Consider the following 19,825-nt stretch of genomic DNA (forward strand, 5'->3'; position numbering starts at 1 on the left):
TTAGAACTACAAAATGCTTGGGACTCATGTCCCTATCCTAGAGTCAGACATTTATTTGAGAAGCCTGATTCCTTTTATTGAAGAATAGCAATTTTGATAATTTGTATTTTCATTTTCATATCTATTCAGTTAACATATTTTTTAAAAATTTCCCCTGAGATTTCTTCTTTGATCCATGGATTATTTAGAAGTGTGTTGTTTACTTTCTTTCTTTTATTAATTTCTAATTTGCTTCCATTGTGGTTGGAGAACACTTTCTATATGGTATCAATGATTTAAAGTTTGTGGAGGTTTGTTTTATGCCCTAGGATATGTTTTTCTTGACATATGTTCCACAGGCACTTGAAAAGAATGGGTATTATGTTGTTGGGTAGAGTGTTCTATAAATGTTGATTGGATCTTGGTGGTTGATGATGTCTTTGAGTTCTCTATATTCTTGCTGATTATCTGTGTAGCTATTTTATTAATTGTTGAGAACAGGGTATTGATGTACCCACCTATAATTGCGTATTTGTCAAATTTATCATTTCAATTGTATCAGTTATTACTTTACACATTTGTACCTCTGTTTGGTGTATGCACATTTAGCATCACTATATGAGGATCTATTTATCACTTTTCTCTTTTGTTTCTGTTGTTCAGTGGGCAACTTTTATTTATTTATTTATTTTTTGGACAGTCTCACTCTGTTGCCCAGGCTAGAGTCCCATGGTGTCAACCTAGCTCACAGCAACCTCAAACTCCTGGGCTCAAGCAATCCTTCTGCCTCAGCCTCCTGAGTAGCTGGGACTACAAACATGCACCATGCCTGGCTAATTTTTTCTATATATATTTTTAGTTGACCAATTAATTTCTATTTTTAGTAGAGACAGGTCTCACTCTTGCTCAGGCTGGTTTTGAACTCCTGACCTTAAGGGATCTTCCCACCTCGGCCTCCCAGAGTGCTAGGATTACAGGCATGAGCCACCATGCCTGGCCAATTTCTATCGTTTTGTGTTCCAATTCACTAACATTTTGGTGTTGACCCCATCCACTGAGATTTTTATTTTGGTTATTGTATTTTTCAGTTGTAAAATTTCCATTTGGTTCTTCTTTATGTCATCTATTGATTGACCAATATTGATTGATCTTTTCGAAGATGTGGAAACAACCCAAGTGCCCATCAATACATGAGTGGATTAATAAAATGTGGTATATGTATACCATGGAATACTACTCAACTACAAAAAACAATGGTGATCTAGCACCTCTTATATTATCCTGGATAGAGCTTGAGACCATCCTTTGAAGTGAGGTATCACAAGAATGGAAAAATGTGCACCGCATGTATTTGCCATTAAATTGGTACTAACTGATCAACACTAAGGTGCTCACATGGTAGTAATATTCACTGGGTGCCGGTCAGGTAGCGGGGGTGGGTAAACTCATAACTAATGGATGCAGAGCGCACTGTATGGGGGAAGGGCACACCAAAATAACACAAATGTTACAATTATCTGAGAAAGATTTTAAAGCAGCCATGATAAAAATGTTTCAACAAGAAGGTACAGGCATGCTTGAAATAAATGAGAAAGTTTTGCTGGATATAAACTTTCATAGTGGAATGTATTTTCCTGTCACTCTTTGAAGGTATCACTACACTGTTTGCATTAGTCAGCTTGGACTGCCATAACAAAATACAGGTGGTCCCCGGGTTGCAGACAAGATTTGTTTCTGAGAATGTCTTTAGGTTGGACTTGTACATAACTTGATTCCTCACGAACAGTGCATATATAGCAATAATAATAATAACAACAATAGTATAATGGCTCATATGAATTAATAATAATCCAGTATAATACTGCCATAATAATAATAATACTGCTGTACTATAATAATAAGTTACAGAAAATATTGTGCTCTTTCTTTTAATTCCTAGGCTAATAGGAATGTTAGAATTATTTTGATCTTCTAACCGCATCAATAATAACCTTTCCATTTCAATAATTAATCTACTATGCTGCCAATGGATGCTTTCACTGGAGCACTGCCTTTCATATGTTCCATTATTCTCACTTTATAATTGTTCCAATAGTCTAGCAACTGAAACCTAATGCTTTCCCAGTGAATGATGGCATTTGGCCTTTCTCCAAACGCTTAATTATTTCTACTTTTGTTTCCACTGTCATCACTTTTCTCTTTGCAGCAAGCTCACCTGGACTTGGAGTGGACTTTCTCTTTGGAGGTGAAAGGTCATGAAAGTACACATAGACTCACAAAATAGAATAAAAAAGTTAAGATGAAAGTGATGTTGTGTATAAGCAACCATATAAACACTGGGACTAGCCCCTAGCATAAAGATATCCCAATGAACTGCTTAGGCCATGCAGGTTTATCTACATACATGAAAAAAAATTGTTCCCAAATTATTAATTTAATTAATTAATTATAAATTATTCTTATGGGGAGGCTTAGCCCATTCTTAAGCATAGAACACCATAAATCAAGTTGTCCATCACCCAAGGACTGCCTGTACCATGGACTGGGATGATTTAACAGCAGAAATTGATTTTCTCATAGTTGTGGAGGCTAAAAGTCCAGGATCAAGGTGTTGGTAGCTTTGGTTTCTCCTGAGCCCTCTCCCTTGGCTTGCAGATGGCCACTGTCTCCCTGGGTCCTCACATGGCCTTTCCTCTGTGCATGTCCACTCCTGGTGTCTCTCCCTCTTCTTGTAAAGACACCAGTCTTATTGGATTAGGTACCCACCCTTCTGACCTCATTTACTTCAATTACCTCCTTAAAGGCCCTATCTCCAAATAGGGTCAAATTGGAGGTTAGGGCTTCAATCTATGAATTTTAGGGGACAGAATTCAGTCCATAGCAATTATCTGGTGGATTTCATTGTTTCTATTAAAAATTCAGCTTTATTACTGTTTCTTCTTTGAAGGCAATATACCTTTTTTTGCAGCTCTTATTAAAATTTTTGTCTTTGGTTTCCAGCAATTTTACTATGATGTGTCATGACGTGGTTTATACTGTATATGTTTTGTTTGTGGTCATGAAGTTTCTTTCATATATAACTAAGTTTTTCTTCACTTTTGGTGAATTCTCAACCATTAAGGTGTGAGAAAATATCATTTCTACCTTACTCTCTCATATCTCTCTTTATTGGATTCTAATTATGTTAGACATTCTTGTTATATCCCATATGTCTCTTCTCTTTTCTATATTTTCCATTGTTTGTCTCTTCATGCTCCATTTTGGATATTTCAAAGCTATCTTCCAGTTCACTAGTTCTCTCTTCAGTTTTGATTAATCTGTAGCTGAATCCATGCATTAAGTTTTCAATTTCAGTTGTTAAGTGCTTTTAAGTTACAGATGTTCCGTTTGGATACTTTCATAGGTTTAATATCCTGTTAAAATTCCCAATTTCTTCTTCCACATCCTCAAATCGATTGCGCATATTTTTTAAAGTCTCCACTGTCTCAAATTTCACTGGTTCCATTTCTATTGTTTATTGTTTCTCTTGATGTTCAATGACATTGTCTCATCCCTTTCTATGTCTATTTTTTACTGCATGCCAAATATTGTCTATGAAAAATTGTGTAGTTAAATTGAAGTCCTGAATGATTTTTAGCTATTTTTATAGATGATTTATGTTTGTTTCTGGCAAGAGGCTAGTAGAAAGTCTATTTCCAGTTCACCTAGACGGGTAACATCAAAAGTTCTGCTCAGCATCTCAGCTTTTTGGATTTCCTTCTTGATTTATAATTCTTCACTTGTTAGTTCTCAAATGACTTAAATTAGATTTTTAAAACATAACTTTTCTAGTTTCTACAATTGTTCTTTCTTTGCAATAGGGTTGATCTGAATTACACAGTTCTCTTTTTTTTTTTAATGAGAAATAAACTAACAATGTCTCACAGGCTACATATCATGGTCTATTTCAAAGAACTCTAAGAGTTCTAAAATCTCTTCCCATTTTTTAATTTAACCACATATGTACCATAAATATATATGTCAAATATATGTCTATATTTCTATATATGTAAATCATATACATAATAGATATACACACACATATAAATGTACATTTTGGAATATAATACATATATTCTATTATGGCTGAATTAGGGAGAAACAGAGAAAATACAAACTATTCATAAATGATATGGATAAAGAGAATTTGAACAGGCTATTCTCTGACCCTAGATTGCCATTCCCTGAATCCCTATTATCCATAGATAATTTTTTTTTTTTTTTTTGAGACAGAGTCTCGCTTTCTTGCCTAGGCTAGAGTGAGTGCCGAGGCGTCAGCCTAGCTCACAGCAACCTCAAACTCCTGGGCTCAAGCGATCCTGCTGCCTCAGCCTCCCGAGTAGCTGGGACTACAAGCACGAGCCACCATGCCCGGCTGATTTTTATATTATATATATTAGTTGGCCAATTAATTTCTTTCTATTTTTATGGTAGAGATGGGGTCTCGCTCAGGGTGGTTTTGAACTCCTGACCTTGAGCAATCCGCCCGCCTCGGCCTCCCAGAGTGCTAGGATTACAGGCGTGAGCCACCGCGCCCCCCGGCCTAATTTTTTTTTAATTACAGTTTGTTTTATGCTTCACTGGACCAACATCCCTAATCAGATTTTTTTCTGTAGAAATTGAAATTGATTTCAAACCTTATATTAATAAATGGTGTGATACTCAATACTATAGAATATATTTAGGGAGTTTAAATTATAAGCATGTCATATACATTTATTTTCTTTGTTATTCAAATATTTATTGAGTATCAACTATGTTCTTGGCACTGCTGAAGATATAACAATGAACAAGACTGACACGATTCTCCTTTCATGAAATTTATATTCTATCAGCAGAAACTCAATATACAACAGTTTAAATTAATAAATGAGACAATAGCAAATAAATGCTATTAATGGAGGAAGTGCTATGAGAGAAAGGAACTGGTCAGAGAAAAAAGGGCTACTTGCAAATAATGTTATATGAAAAGGCTTTCACACTGGACAGATGTGAAAAGTAAACAATGAGAGTTATTTGTGTAAAGTGCTAAGGGAAGAATTTCTAGACAAAAAGAAGATGAAGTAAAAAAGCCATGAAATAAGAAAGACTTTATCATACTTGAGGATCAGAAAGGGAGCTTGACATTTATAGCCAAGTAGGCTGTGATATATGGTGTCTAGCCTTTGGTAGAAGTGCATTGTGAGGCCTAAAAAAGATTTTAGAGACTTAATTATATAAAGCACTACCATATTAAATTTTTTAAAACAGAAATTAAAATATAGCTCCCAATCTTCAATTATCTCCCTAAAGGCCTCCAACTTACTTTTAAATTTTATTTATTTTTGCTACTGACTCTTTCTTCAGGTCCTTCTCTCCCTACTAGTCCAGTCAAGTCATAAAAACGATCATACAAAAATCAGATTACAAGACTTTGCTAGTTCATCTTTTATCTCTTGCAAATGTAGGCAGATTGCCACTGATGGTGTATTTTCTAAAAAGAATACATTTTTGTCTCCAGTCTTGAAGGGTTGTTGTGAGGATTTCATTAGTTAGGTTATTTAGTATAGACAAAGTATTTAGAATAATGCCTTGTACAAATGATAAATGTAAGGCAAGGGTAAAGATACTATTATATAGTAGATAAAAGTTTATTCAGGATGCTATAGAAACATGGTGAGTAATGTTCCTAGCTAGAATCAGAAAAGTTTTTCTAAAGGATTAACGTCTAAGGTGACAAGAATTAGCCAAGAAGAGATTTTAAAGGGTACATAGAACACTGAGTCCATTTTGGCAAAGAAATCAGTATGTTCAAAAACATTATGTAACCATCTTGCAACTCCATCTATAATACATTTGAAACTATGTAATGGAAGGATCCTTTGTGTTTTCATGTATTCACTAAAGAAACATTTATTAAGCATTGATTATGTGATTACTTTGCATTAGGTACTACACTAAGGACTAGGAGTACTAAGGGGAGCTCAAAATTTAGTAGAAATATAGTAATTCAAAGTATAGTGATTGTTGGAAACAGATATTTATGGATAGATCATATTTAATAAATCTTTGTGTCCATGTTGATTTTGACTAATTTTGAATCTTGCTCAGTGGAAATAAGATTATGAGCATCTCTTTCTTAATAGGATGCCTTCAGGAATTTTTTGGTTGCCTATGCATGTCTCATAGCATTTATTCTGCCAGCTCTTGTTACATAGGCATTGGCACTATTAGCAAGTACTATTTACAACCATGGAAATATAAGACTTACTTTAAATTTTATTATTTTTATTTTTTAGAGACAGAGTCTTGGTCTGTCAGCCAGGCTGGAGTGCAGTGGCATGATCATAGCTCACTGTAACTTCGAAATCCTGGGTTCAAACAATCTTCTCTCCTCAGTCACCTGAGTAGCTAGAACTACAAGTGCACACCACATTGTGTGCTAAATTTGTTATTATTATTATTATTATTTAGTAGAGACAAGGTCTCACCACATTGTCCAGGCTGGTCTCAAACTGCTGGCTTTAAGCAATCTTCCCATCTTGGCCCTCTGAAGTGCTGAGATTACAGGCGTGAGCCACCATGCCCTGGTAAGACCTACTTTAAAGCAATCTACATAATGTGACTCTGCCCTAAACTGGCATTAAAAGGGAGAAAAAGCAGAAGAAGAAAATGCTTATAATCATAAAGTAAAAAGTACTACAAAAAAAAATGTTCTGAAGTAAAAATTATAGAAATTAAAGGTTTTTTAATGCCTTCAATATTCAAACATTTAATATAAAAAAATTTAAGCATCTATGTTTATAAGAACATATACTATCTGTAAGTCTCCTATGTTATAAAAGAACAAATACAAAGCATGTTAGTGATGACAGCACCAGACTAGGAATTAAGGAAACCAGACTTTAAAATCAAGTAAAATAGTCTCAGCGAATGGAGGACCTAAAACTGAACCTGTGTTGCTGAGAAGCTTATTGGGACAGACTCAATGTTTTATTCCTGGCTTGCCTACCATTCTTCCCTGGCCAAGGCCAGAAGTCTGAATTTGGCACTGGCTTTAGAAGTAGCAAATTTAGAAGTTTCAGTAGATGAGAGTAGGAAAGTAATTTAATTTATATATAAATAAAAACAGGAATAAATGAAGTAAAATATAGTGTTTACTTTTGAGCTGTGTAGGGAGCTACTCATATATGTGAAAATTAAAATATGTGATTCAAAATATGGTCACTTTTTACTTAGAATCTAATAGGTCTGGTACTTAATAATGTTAGGTTGTCATAATTACAATAATGACATTATCTGAGGTAGCAGCTAATTATAAGTCACAAATTAAATATTTATTACCATGTTGGCACTAAACTGTTTCCCAGTTTATATAAATGCAAACTATGAGAAAGGCATAAAAAACAAAATTAATTATTAGTCTCATAGAGTTTCATTTCACTTAATTTAATAATTAGTCTTTATTTTTTCTTAAGTATTTTAATTTCTTAAGTATTTCAATTCTGTATTCTTCAAGGTTGCCTTCAATATTTGCTCTTTTTGCTCTTCAATATTTGCTTTTTATTTTTGCTAGGTTTGTTTTCATAATGAATTATCCTCATTTCCCTTCAGCCACTTACTGTCTATATGACCTTGGGCAGGTCACTTATCAAACTCTCACTATGGAACCTTCTTATCTACAAAATATTGACAGTTATAATTCTTTCCTGAGAGTTTCTGAGAGGATTGAATATGAGAATATAAGTAAAACTCTGAGCATAGTACTTAATAAGAAATACAATAAATATAACAAATAGTAAATAAGAAAATAAAAGTAAAGCCATGCTTTTTAAATGACTGTTGCCAGTAAAAGTTTTGTACTCCCATAATATTCTGAAATAAAAAAAGTTTTAAACACTAACTATGCATTTATACACTGTGTGTTCCAAACACACTTCACAAGTAGAATCTCATGTAATCCTCATAATATTCCCCACAACTAGATATTGTTAATATCCAACTGCATATATAAAAAACTAATGCGAAACAGAGACGTTAAATAACCTCCTCAAGGTTACACAGCTAATAAATGATGAAGTCAAGATTCAAACTGTGTTAAACTAACTCTGGAGACTACAGTTATATCCATTAAGCTATGCTTGCTCTTATACCAGTGACGGATATAGAAGAGTGATGTCAGGGCTCCAAACCAAACACTTAAACAGAAAAAGGAAACTTGGTAATAAGAAAGTGCTTCAAGTTCTAAGGCAAGGATTTTGAAGCCCAAATAGGAATTATAGGTGATAGCAAAGGTAAACCAAGACAAGTACCTGATTCTAAATAAATATGAATAAACAAATATAGTAAGCCAATGTTGAATTTGCAAAGTCCCCAGGCCCTCAGTCTTCTCTCATAGGAAAAACTGACCCACATCTGACACATAGCACATGTGTGAGGTTACTCTGGGAACAGATGTGGTCAAAGGTTCCTCAGTCTTAACCAGTTCCTAGGTTAAAGATTTAAATCTGGCAGCAAGAAGAAAACTGTCAACATTTCATGAATATGGAAAAATGAAAGAATTTCCTCTAAAACAGATTGTTAAAATGATACAATATTGAGTGAGATGTACACCATCTGGGGGATGTTCATGATGGAGACTCAGACTTGTGGGGGGAGGGGAGGAAATGGGCATTTATTGAAACCTTAAAATCTGTACCCCCATAATATGCCAAAATAAAAAAAAAATGATATAATATTTTACCTTATACCATTTAATATAATTTGATATTTCATTTGAAATACTCAAGTTTAAGATTTGTTTACCCCCAGACCAACATGTATGTGTGTGTGTGTGTGTGTGTGTATATATATATATATATATATATATATATATATATATATATATATCTCATACTCTCTTGCTAGTGATGTCATGCTAGTGATATCCAGGAAAAAGCGACAATAATAATTGAATCATTATAGTATAATTCATAAGAATAATCCTGGAAACTTCACATAGTCAATTTTGCAAAGTAGAGATAGAAAGTTTTTTAATTTGGTTTTTAAAAATATTACACGATGTTGCTATAAAATAAGTAGGAATTATAGAAAGCAATGGTCAAATAATATTACAGTATTATCTAATTTCAACAAAACCAAGGTAATTGTAAGACAGTTCTTGCATACCATTGCACTGAGATACAGTTCCCCTTGGAATCATTCAATCTGAACTTACAGCAAAATTTAATTTTCATCCCCTTCACTTTTGATGGGTCAGATGACCAACTATTAATTTTATATGGATTTTTTTCTTAAGAAAAATTATTCTAAATTAGATTGTGGTGATGGTTATGTAACCGTAAATACACTGAAATTCATTAAATTGTACCCTTAAAAGGGGTGCATTTTCTAGTATGAAATTTGCATCTAAGAAGAACTGGTTTCAAAATGCACCCTCTACTGGGCAGCTGGGCTTAGTCAGGCTGCTTCCTTGGAAGCTGTCCTCTGTGGCATCAGAGAATGTCTGTGAGCCTCTGCCATGTGTGGGTCCAGGGCAGCTGTTAAAGATAACATGAGGTTCAACCTAGCCAGCAATGAGCAAATTATCTTGCCTCAATCTTTTCCAATTTTTAAAAAAACTAAAATAAACACATTAATTAGAAAAAAAATTCTTCCATGTAGAACTGTTTCTGCCAAGCCTATTTCTTTTTTTTCAAAAAAAGGCTTGAAATAACTATTACAGTACTCACTAGAAAATCTGGTCCATATATAAAGCCCATTCAGTGAAATTAATGAAATGCCAAATTTAATTGAGTTGCAAAAAAAAAAAAAGTAAACTAAATACATTTCACATAGGAGAAAGACAACAAAAACACAGAGCATCACATCATAAAGCATTATGTGGAAATGTTGCAGATTCTATAGGCCTACATTCTCTGTATTACTACTTTGATCTTTTGCTAGCATATTTTTATTAGTACACAATTCAATAAATATCATACATACATATCATGCTATTCTAGATGGTAACATATCTTCATATTGCATAGACAAAGAAAGAATGCAATAGAACCTGCTGGGATAGATTTCTCTTTTCTGATTCTGACATGCAGGCTAAATTAAAAGGCAGAAACAGGGGGGAGGGGGGGAAATGGGCATTTATTGAAACCTTAAAATCTGTACCCCCATAATATGCCAAAATAAAAAAACAAAAAAACATATTATTAATAAAAAAAAAGGCAAAAACACCCCAATTATCTTTCTTCCTAGGCATTTTCTCCCCAAAGTAACAATATTCCTATTTAACAGGTAATATCTGTGGAGTTGTTACTGCTTTTAGCAGAATTTCTACTCTTCCTTTTAAAAATTGTGAAATGGTGAAGACTATAACCAGGAAATAAACTCTGATTAAAATCCAAGCCTTATTTTATATTGGGAATATATTTTAATTCTATTAAAATACTAATTTATAAATATTTATTGGCGTAATATTGAGATTTGAAACTTTTAATGATCAACAAATTTTTAAAATATTTTACTATTGAAAATTTTAAATATTAAAACAAAAGAATGGTGAAACAGACCTCCACATGCCATCAATATCTTATGGATGCAACAATTTCACTAATTTTCCATGTTTGCTTTGTCTTTCTATGTATGCTTTTTGTGCTATGTACTTTAAAGAAAATTCCAGACTTTCTGATTTCCACACCTACATACTTCAGTAGGTATTTCTATTAAGAGTATAAACTTGATGGTTATCAAACTTTTCTTTAGTTTGAAATATTACTAAACAGAAATGTAAATCAAAATGTTTCCATTTTCAGTCATGCTATGAAGATGTACAAATTTTAATATTTCTTTAAAATTTACAGAAGACAAAGTATTAAAAATTCCAAATAGTTCTTCTCTATTAAAATATATTTGACTCCCTATTTTCTGTTAGAAATTACTATCTAAAACTATAGGTAAAACTGTAAAAATTATAATATCATATAGAAAGCAAATGGCAAACTTGTTTTAAGTCATGCTTGCTGCTCTGTTACATTTAAATGTCTGTTTAATAATAAATCCATACTTCTTCTGGATGCTGAAATCAGAAATATAATCTGCCACCTAGATATGCAAAACCTTCACCCCAAAGGCGAGTTGAACAAGTTTCAAACATTGTAAAATGTTTAAAATTCTAGAGTATAATTTATAGTTTTTAATGCAATTTGTGCAAATTAGCAGTAAAGTAAATATATTAGAATATTATTTCAACAATGATCACTTCCACTGATATAAGCTAATAAAATTTAAATAACATTAATAACACTAATGATACAGCATCATGACTTTCACATAAAATATAAAGAATTTAAAATTTATATAAGCACTGATACAAATATTAAATTACTATACTAATGTATCAAACTAAAGTAGTACTTTAGCTTTGAGAGCCATATTTTGAGTTATTCAAGTATATTTTATTCATTTCTTCTAAATGTACTTTAAGACTTATTGAAGATTAAAAACTTATTTTAATTACAATCTTCTATCTTTACTTCTCACCATTCTATATATCTCTTATTAAACCATACCTTCAAAGTAACCATCTCTTCTGGGCTGTTCCTTCTTTGGTGATTTTGTAACACAAATTTTATTTTCATTGTTTTTGAATAATGCTAGACGCACAGTGGGATCTAGACAAAAAGAACAAGATAGAAGAATAGTTCAGCTCTGGTTCATTCTTTCTCTGAAATGGCCACATATTTCTTATATGGTGTTATTAAAAACAGTATCTTCTCTATAAGGTTACATGAAAATGATGATGTTAATTAAAAATGTATAATATGAAAAGGTAGCCAACCATGCATATATTCTTGGTTGTCTGATTAAACACATAGCCAACACTTAAAATAAAGGACAGAAATACCCTGGGATATAGCAAATGGAAGTAAGATAACTAATGGGATGAGGAACAGACAAAAAAAGATTATTTCATTTATTTAATCCCCTTTTAAGCTGTATTTAGTGGTTTCTATTTTGCTCTAATGTATTGTATTTACATAACAAAGAAGATATAAATTCCCTATTTTTTAAAGCCAAGAACATTCCAAATTTATTAATTTTATAAAATAAATGAGATTACTATGAATGTGAGGCCTATAATTTTTTATTGATAATGAATGGTTCTATGGAATGTGAAAATGGACCTTTGGTACAGTTGCACTAAGACAAAGAATTTTTGCTTATTGAAAGACTGGAAGAAAAGAAGATAGTGATATAAATACCAGGAGTAAAATAAAGATTAGAAAGTTATGCATTTCTAGCAGGGTAACATACACCACAATTCAGGGCAGAATACATTTTCTTAGTATCTTACATGATCTTGCAAAAAAGTAAGAAAATTCATAATCTTTGATTAATATCTAGTATAATAGAATTGAGTATGTTAAATGAAAAAACAAGATTTTAAATGTCATAAATACCAAATTACATATTTTAATTAAATGTTAAAGTATAGCATTTTTTGGAATGTGAATTAGAGAAACTAAATAGTATTTATAGAATATTCTTCATCAATAGCAACCTGAAAATTTCCATTAGTCTTTTAGTAATAATTTATCTTAACTAAGTATGTTTTACACGTTTCACAGAAATTACTTTTCTCAACATAGAAAAAATATTGGTCAGTGTCTGGGTACATCCCATAAGTGTATGTGATCTCAGGTATTGTCAGAGTTGTATGTTTCTATATGAACTCAGCATGAATTATCAATAGCAATAATAAAAATATCTGTTTATATGTTTATATATATTTTATAGAATAAGTATTAGATATAATCTAAGTCATTTATCAAAAAAATTGACAAGTCAAAAGGTCAAAAGAAGCATTAGTCAATCAGGAAAGACAGATTACCATGGGTTTACAAACTGCTACCTTATAACCATCTTTCTGTTCTCCCACTCTTCTTGCTTTTCTATTAGATCTATGTATTTTCTGAGTAACAATATTACAATTCAACAGATTTGAGTTAGAACTTTTACTACTTCTGTGACTCTTCTAGACAAACTGCTCTCATGCCCTGCCTCCTCCTCTGTCTAATAGAAATAATATTGACTTTGAAATATTACTGTGAGAATTAATGAGATAATATGTATAAAGCATCAAGCCCCATGCTCACCTAAGTAGAAGTGTTCAACAAATGGCAGCTAATAGGCATAAAATTACAACACATACAATGATAATATTTCCAACTTATATTTTTGGAAAAAGCCTTACTTCTTTTATAAAATAGAGTGGGATATATACAATAGATAGCTGGATCCATAATTGGCTCCATTTTATTAATTATAGCACACTGAACAAAAGCTATTGATCTTTTATAAGTTCCCTGGCACTTCCTTTGGAAAATTAATAATCTGTCTTTGACTTGATTTCTTTATACATAAAATAGGGATAAAAAAGCACTTTCCTCATACTATTGTCAATATCATAATTTAATACATATGAAATATTTAAAAGAGTTATCTAGCTCAATTTCCTCTAAATAATTTTATTCCCCAAGAGCACATAAAGAGCATTACATTATCAATATTCTTTTATTCCAGATCATTCTGATTGCATCACCTTTAATTGATTTAAAACTGGAATCAATTCAAATTGAAAAGGGATAATGATAAGAAGTAAGAAGCATAGTAATTTCAGATGGGAAAAACAAATCACTTGATTTTGATAATCCTGGCAATACAACTGTGAATAAGACGCTACTCTTACCAACAAGTAATACACAATCCTGTAAAAAAAGCCAAGAGATATGGATATTTTAAAGCAGGGATCCCCAACCTGTGGTGAAATGTATAATTATTTAATTATATATTACAATTTAATAATAATAGAAATAAAGTACAATAAATGCAATGCACTTGAACCATCCTGAAACCATCCCCCCACTCCTCAGTTCATGGAAAATTTGTCTTCCATGAAAATGGTCCCTGGTGCCAAAAAGGTTGGGGACTGCTATTTTAAAGAGTATAGCATGCAAACTGTTTTCATGCATTAGGAAATCAGTTTTGTACACTTAAGTCTAGTCCTCTATGATCATCAATGGCAGGACTATGTTAAATTTTAGAAACAATCTTTGTATCATCTGGTCTGACAGGCCCAATGTGCGGGAAATAGGTATTAAATACATGTGAAAAATATTTTAAGAAACCCCTACGTGAGTAACTTTGGTGTTCCTATTATGCATGTGGCTCTATATTTGACACTTTATATCTATTATCTCACTTAGGTAACAATTTTAGTTAGGCATTAGAGTATTCAAAATACACAAAAGTATTTCATTCCCTGTATAATCCTTTTTCAACTACTATAATTCTAATTTTAGTTCACTGGTTTACTTTATTATTTTTACATAAAAATCTGATTATTACTCATTTTCTGTAGGTGCCAAGTACAGTGGTTTTACTTATGAAAATAAGTTTTATGTTAAAGCTGAATGACTAGCTATATTTCTCCATCTGTATGAACTATTAATATTTACTAATTAAATTTGCCTTTCCAAATATAAACATTTAAATGACTAAAATACACACACGCAGTCATATACATATCCACTGACAAATATATATTAGTGACTTTCATCTAATTTATTGTTGTGCCAGTTGGCAGTTATTTATGGAATATCTACCAGGTGTTAGGCATGGTAATAAATTCTGGGAATTCAATGGGGTTTCAGTCCTCAAGGATCATACTCTTCAAATGAATTTTATTATTGTTTTGTTGCGAGCACAACAAAGTAACATTTGATCAAAATTCTTATAAATTCTTACTGGAAATAAGTGAGGTAAACAAAATAAATCTTGAATAAACTTCATTTATCTGGAGTCTTGTCTATACTGTCCCTTTTTGTTCCTCCCCTTTAACATTTTTTAGTTACCTTATCATTTTATAACCTGATTGCTTTGCTATAGTCCATGAACTGCTTACATTAAAAATATCCTTTCTTAATTTTCTATTAGACTTAATTATCAGCTACGATTAGATGTTACCAACACAGTCCCAAGCTGTTTTCTTCATGGAAATAAAATTGGCAAATATTTATTGAATACCTAGCATGTACTTGACTCTGTGCTAGGCGTTACAAATAGCTGCAAGATGATTCTTATCCCTACTTGTGGCTCTACCTTCACAACTGAATTAACCTTACTTGCTTCATCTTGTTCTTACTTTTCTCTAATTAGGAAATTTTAAATTTGATATGCATAAATATAATAAATTTAGAAAAACTATATTATATCTTCATCCTATGTTCTTACCAGTTGCTCTCCACCAAAATTCCTAAACTCAGACCTCATTCTCTCTGAGGAGTGCCCCACATCAAAACTACCCACCCACTTCCTTTCCTCACCCAACTCATCTCAGTCTTGCTACCAATTATGCTCACTAATTTAGGTTACTGACCCTGCATGTTTTCAGTAAACCAGTAACTTTCACCTTGAAAATGCTGTTCCTCAAATTCTAAACTTCCCTGGGTGTCTGCTAAATTCTAATGCAGATCACCAAATTCTGAAATTACTTCTGTGCATGAGGCAACAGCAAAAACAACAAACAAACAAAAAACCCACAGAAACAAGACCAGTCATTACTGTTTCAAGCTTATGTCAGTCATGAGGGAAATAGCAATTACTTACTAAGAAAACAACAACCATATAACGCAAACACAAACAGAGTAAATCACGACAGCGCCTCATAATTTTAGATTTCATCCTGTGGCTTCCAATCAATCCCTCCTCCTCCTTCCCCACTCTCCTTCTTCTCTTTAAAGCAGATGTCCTCACTTATATCTATAGAAGTCACCCATACTGAGTCTCCCCTAATAGCTGCTCACACCACATCTTTCCTCAATTTCTGCTTCTTCATTAATCAGAGTACTCAGTAGTATTCTTCTTCATCTGCAACTGATTCCATTACACTTCGTGTTCTTAAATTAATTGCCCCTTTGCCTTTTGCCGTATTTTCATTCTCACTTTAAAATATTATTGACTCATATTCCTTATATATAAAAATATACATAAGATACAAACAGAAAATACTAAGTGCTTACTACTCAGCTACTTGCTCTAAGATTTCTCATGGCAGAAACTTGAATTAAAGCTTCCATGCTCCATAAATTTGTGCCCTACTTCCTTGAAGATATCTGTTTTGTTAGATTGTAGGACATAGTTTTTTCCATTAATGAATAGTCCCTATTCTGTGACATCCCTCCTGCTGTGTTCCCTACCCCTTAAAGCTGGGTAGTCTCACAGCAGTTTTATGGACAATGTTGCCCTCTGGTGGTTTGAAAATTTCAAGTTGACAAGTTGCCCATGCGAGAGACACTGTATTAATGTATCTCATACATATTTAAAATGTACTAGTATATTTGTAAGTATTTAATAGAATATAAGTATTTAAAACATTATTCTAGCTCATTGGTGAGGAAAATTTAAAATTATGGTAGTAATTTGGACAGATTCAAATAAATTAATGGTATATCATGAATTATAAAACTGAAAAGTACTAGAAAATTATTTTATTCTATAAGAAAACTTGAGGCACAGGGTCTTAAATGATTTACTCACAGATATAAAATGATTTATGTGCTATGTCATCAACTCAACACAAGATTTAAAAATGTGATCATTGGAGAAACCTCTCAAATTTTCATGTTTTTCACCTTTAATCCTTCCTTGAATGTTTCTAATCTGTATATCTGTTGTGAAGGGGAAGTTGAGGAAAAGAATGAGGAGAATACAAAGCTTATAATTAAATTTTACATCTCAGCATTCAAATATTAAGAAAAAATCCTTTTGTTTCATTAATCTAATATTATTTTGATGAAACAAAAGCAAGACAAAGTCTAATAGAGATACAAAACCTCACACAGTAGTAAGAATGCAATTTGGATTACAATCATGAAATTAGAATTGTACAACTGCCATAAAAATTGTACAACTGCCCTTTAGGATTTCTACTTAACAGGTCATGCTCAATGACCACTGTTAACAATGCCCTTAAATTGGAGGGCGCATGGTCCTTTTTCATTTGTTACCCTACCATGCCCCCTTGTGACTGATAAAAAGAGGCTCATTTTTGACTGATAATTATGTCTAATCACAGCCATTAATGATTTTTATGTGTGAGCATATATTCCCTTGCTAAAACATTCTTTACTATGCTAATTTATCAAAAATGCATTTGGCCTCAGAGAAAACAAACCCTCAATTACAAGAATTGGCAAGAAAAACTTGTATATTTCCAAAGATAGAATCATAGGGAAAGTCTGAAAACATAAACTTTTCCTCAGCTTTCAAGATGAGAGGCTATTGTAAAAATACTACAAATACATTTAAAAAACAGATCTAGCAACATTTCTTGAACATAAAATAGGTAATAATTTTTTGGTGAACATTGGTTGAATCAGTTCCTAAACTGCCTCTGATATTGGAACATGCCTCAGGAGTTTCACAAATGTTTGTTATTCTCAAAACAAGTATTTAAAGAATGTTTTTTGATACTGTCAAGGAGGGGTAGACATATACATCAGAGCAATAAAAGCATTGATCAAACTACCCTGATTTACTGTACTAGATTCCACATCTGCAGAACTGAGGGAGAGTCTCATCTTTGTTAAAGGTTTGAAGTATTTTACTGGGTAACCACCAAATAACACTCAGTTCATAGAACCTTGATGAACTTAATAGGGGTTTGCAAAATCAAAGCGTAAGAGGCACGGATAAGTTATAAAACAGTGTTTACTTATATTTTCTTATGCTTAAAATGTTAATATTTTAAACCTGAAAAATGTTTAGTACTCAACAAAAATTAGATATCACAAAAGGATTAGAGATAAAATTAAGATTCAGTAATATAACACTAAGAAAGGAAAGTTAAATACTTCTAACTATACAAATGAATCATCAGTAATTTATCAATGGCCAGTAAGTGATGTGTCACTAAATACCAGTTATTCCTTGGTAATCAACAGTATTTTGGCTATATTTATTTTTGTTTCTAAAAGTTAATATGTGTGATCTTAGAATTCTACTGAATTAATAATTAAAATAATAAATAGAAAAATCAACAAAGAAAAATTAAATTTTTGAAACATTTCTATGTTTATGTAAGCTAGAACTATATGATGAATAAGTATAGATTTCTTGTTCTTCATAGCAGTAGTGGATTTTTTATGAAGATATTTTATTGACAAAACCTTTACCAAAGAAACTGATGAACAAAAGAAACTCAAACTTTTTTTTTAAAGTCATGTTATATTTAGTTTCTTATATTTACATGAGTAAATGTTTATAAAGTTATAAGTAAATACAAAGTTATATGCATTATGCAAATACTTTTAAATAGTTTTAATTAGAAATATAAGATCATAATAACCTGTAATTTTTTGCCCCGACATCTATAATTTACTCCACATATTATTATACTAAAATAATTAGAGGTGTCCAAAGAAAGACAAATGATATGAAGAGTAGCCTGGCAAGTGGGATAGAAGAAAAGATGCTTTTAAACATTTCCAAGTTCTACAAGATTATAAAAGACATAAATTGTGCTTCTTTTCCAAGATGTCAAGTTGTGAAATCTTTATAGCTAAAATCCATGGAGCTGAGTAATTTATATACTTTATTGAATAATCAAGCAATTTAAAAACACACAAAAGAATATGCATATGAAGCAGATATTCTTTAGAATCAACATTTCCCAAAATAAACCCATTTTAAAACAACTTATAATTCTCAGTGCACAATAAATAAAATAATCAATAGCAAAGTAGAAAATAGAGGAAAAAATTAAAATAGCATTTGAGTATAACAAATCATTCAAGTAATAGCATAACTTTCTCTTATGTTTTCTTAAGTTTTTTCAGAGCCATTATCTTAGACATATTCTTCTGTGCATTCATTTTTGTCTTGTTAAAATAATTTAGAAAATATATTTTAAAAGGATTTATCTTTAGTATTACCTAGGCTATTGAAAGCTATTATTTAAAAAGAGCATTAATTACTCACCTAATTTTTTCTTTAGTTTCTTTGATTTCATTTTCTGTGCTCTCTTCAGCATTTGCTGAGCAGTAGAAATATCCTTAAAGCCCCTATTAAAAGATTCTATTTAATAAAGGCAAAACAAATATGCAGATCATATTTAGATATGCATATATGCATAAAAATACATATCTGAATTATATCATACTAAAATAAAGTTGGCTTCACATTTATGAAATCTTAATTTAATCAGATGGAAAGTTTCTTAAAAACTAATAAAAGTATTCTTAAAATCTTGAAAAATATCTGCCTTATACATTTCTAAATCTCTAAATTTTTTAATTTTTTAGTGTAAAATAGACCACATACCATTCTTCTGAAATTTTTTCTTCTTTTTCAGATTTCAGCAAACTCTTTCTACTGGTCTTTGATTCAGGTGTCAAGGATAAAGTTCTATTTTCTGATCTGGCAATAGAAAAGAACCCTTTTTGACTGAATCAACACAAGTACAGCACTTTTTAAAACTACAAGCTGTTTATATTGTCTCAAACTTGGAAATAAAATGTATTTAGGTTACTGAAAAACTTTATCTTGAAAGTAATAAAAGTCTGCCATTAATTTAAAATGTTTACATTTCAATTACTTGAAGCATATTTCAATCTTTTTGTCGAAAGTAATGCAGCAGTGGGATTTTAATTCTAACTCTTATCTCTACCTATATAGTAGTATTTAAAGATCCACTTGTTTACAACAATTAATTACATTATTTCACTGACACATAAATTTTGTAGTTGCTTTACTACATCCACCTCACACATTT

At 31.6% G+C, this 19,825-nt stretch overlaps 1 protein-coding gene across 2 annotated transcripts in view; it reads right to left on the reverse strand.

Moving 5' to 3' along the window:
- Positions 1-19,825, reverse strand: part of LRRIQ1 (leucine rich repeats and IQ motif containing 1) — a 189,339-nt gene that overhangs the window by 61,908 nt on the left and 107,606 nt on the right. For both annotated transcript variants that reach the window (XM_012740832.3, XM_012740836.3), the window contains exons 22-24: positions 19,375-19,470; positions 19,033-19,115; positions 11,562-11,663 (exon numbers count right to left, since the gene is read on the reverse strand). In XM_012740832.3, the coding sequence (XP_012596286.2) occupies positions 11,562-11,663; positions 19,033-19,115; positions 19,375-19,470 (281 nt within the window). The remainder of the gene's footprint in view (positions 1-11,561; positions 11,664-19,032; positions 19,116-19,374; positions 19,471-19,825) is intronic.

Source organism: Microcebus murinus, chromosome 10 (genome assembly GCF_040939455.1).
Source record: "Microcebus murinus isolate Inina chromosome 10, M.murinus_Inina_mat1.0, whole genome shotgun sequence".
NCBI lineage: Eukaryota > Metazoa > Chordata > Mammalia > Primates > Cheirogaleidae > Microcebus > Microcebus murinus.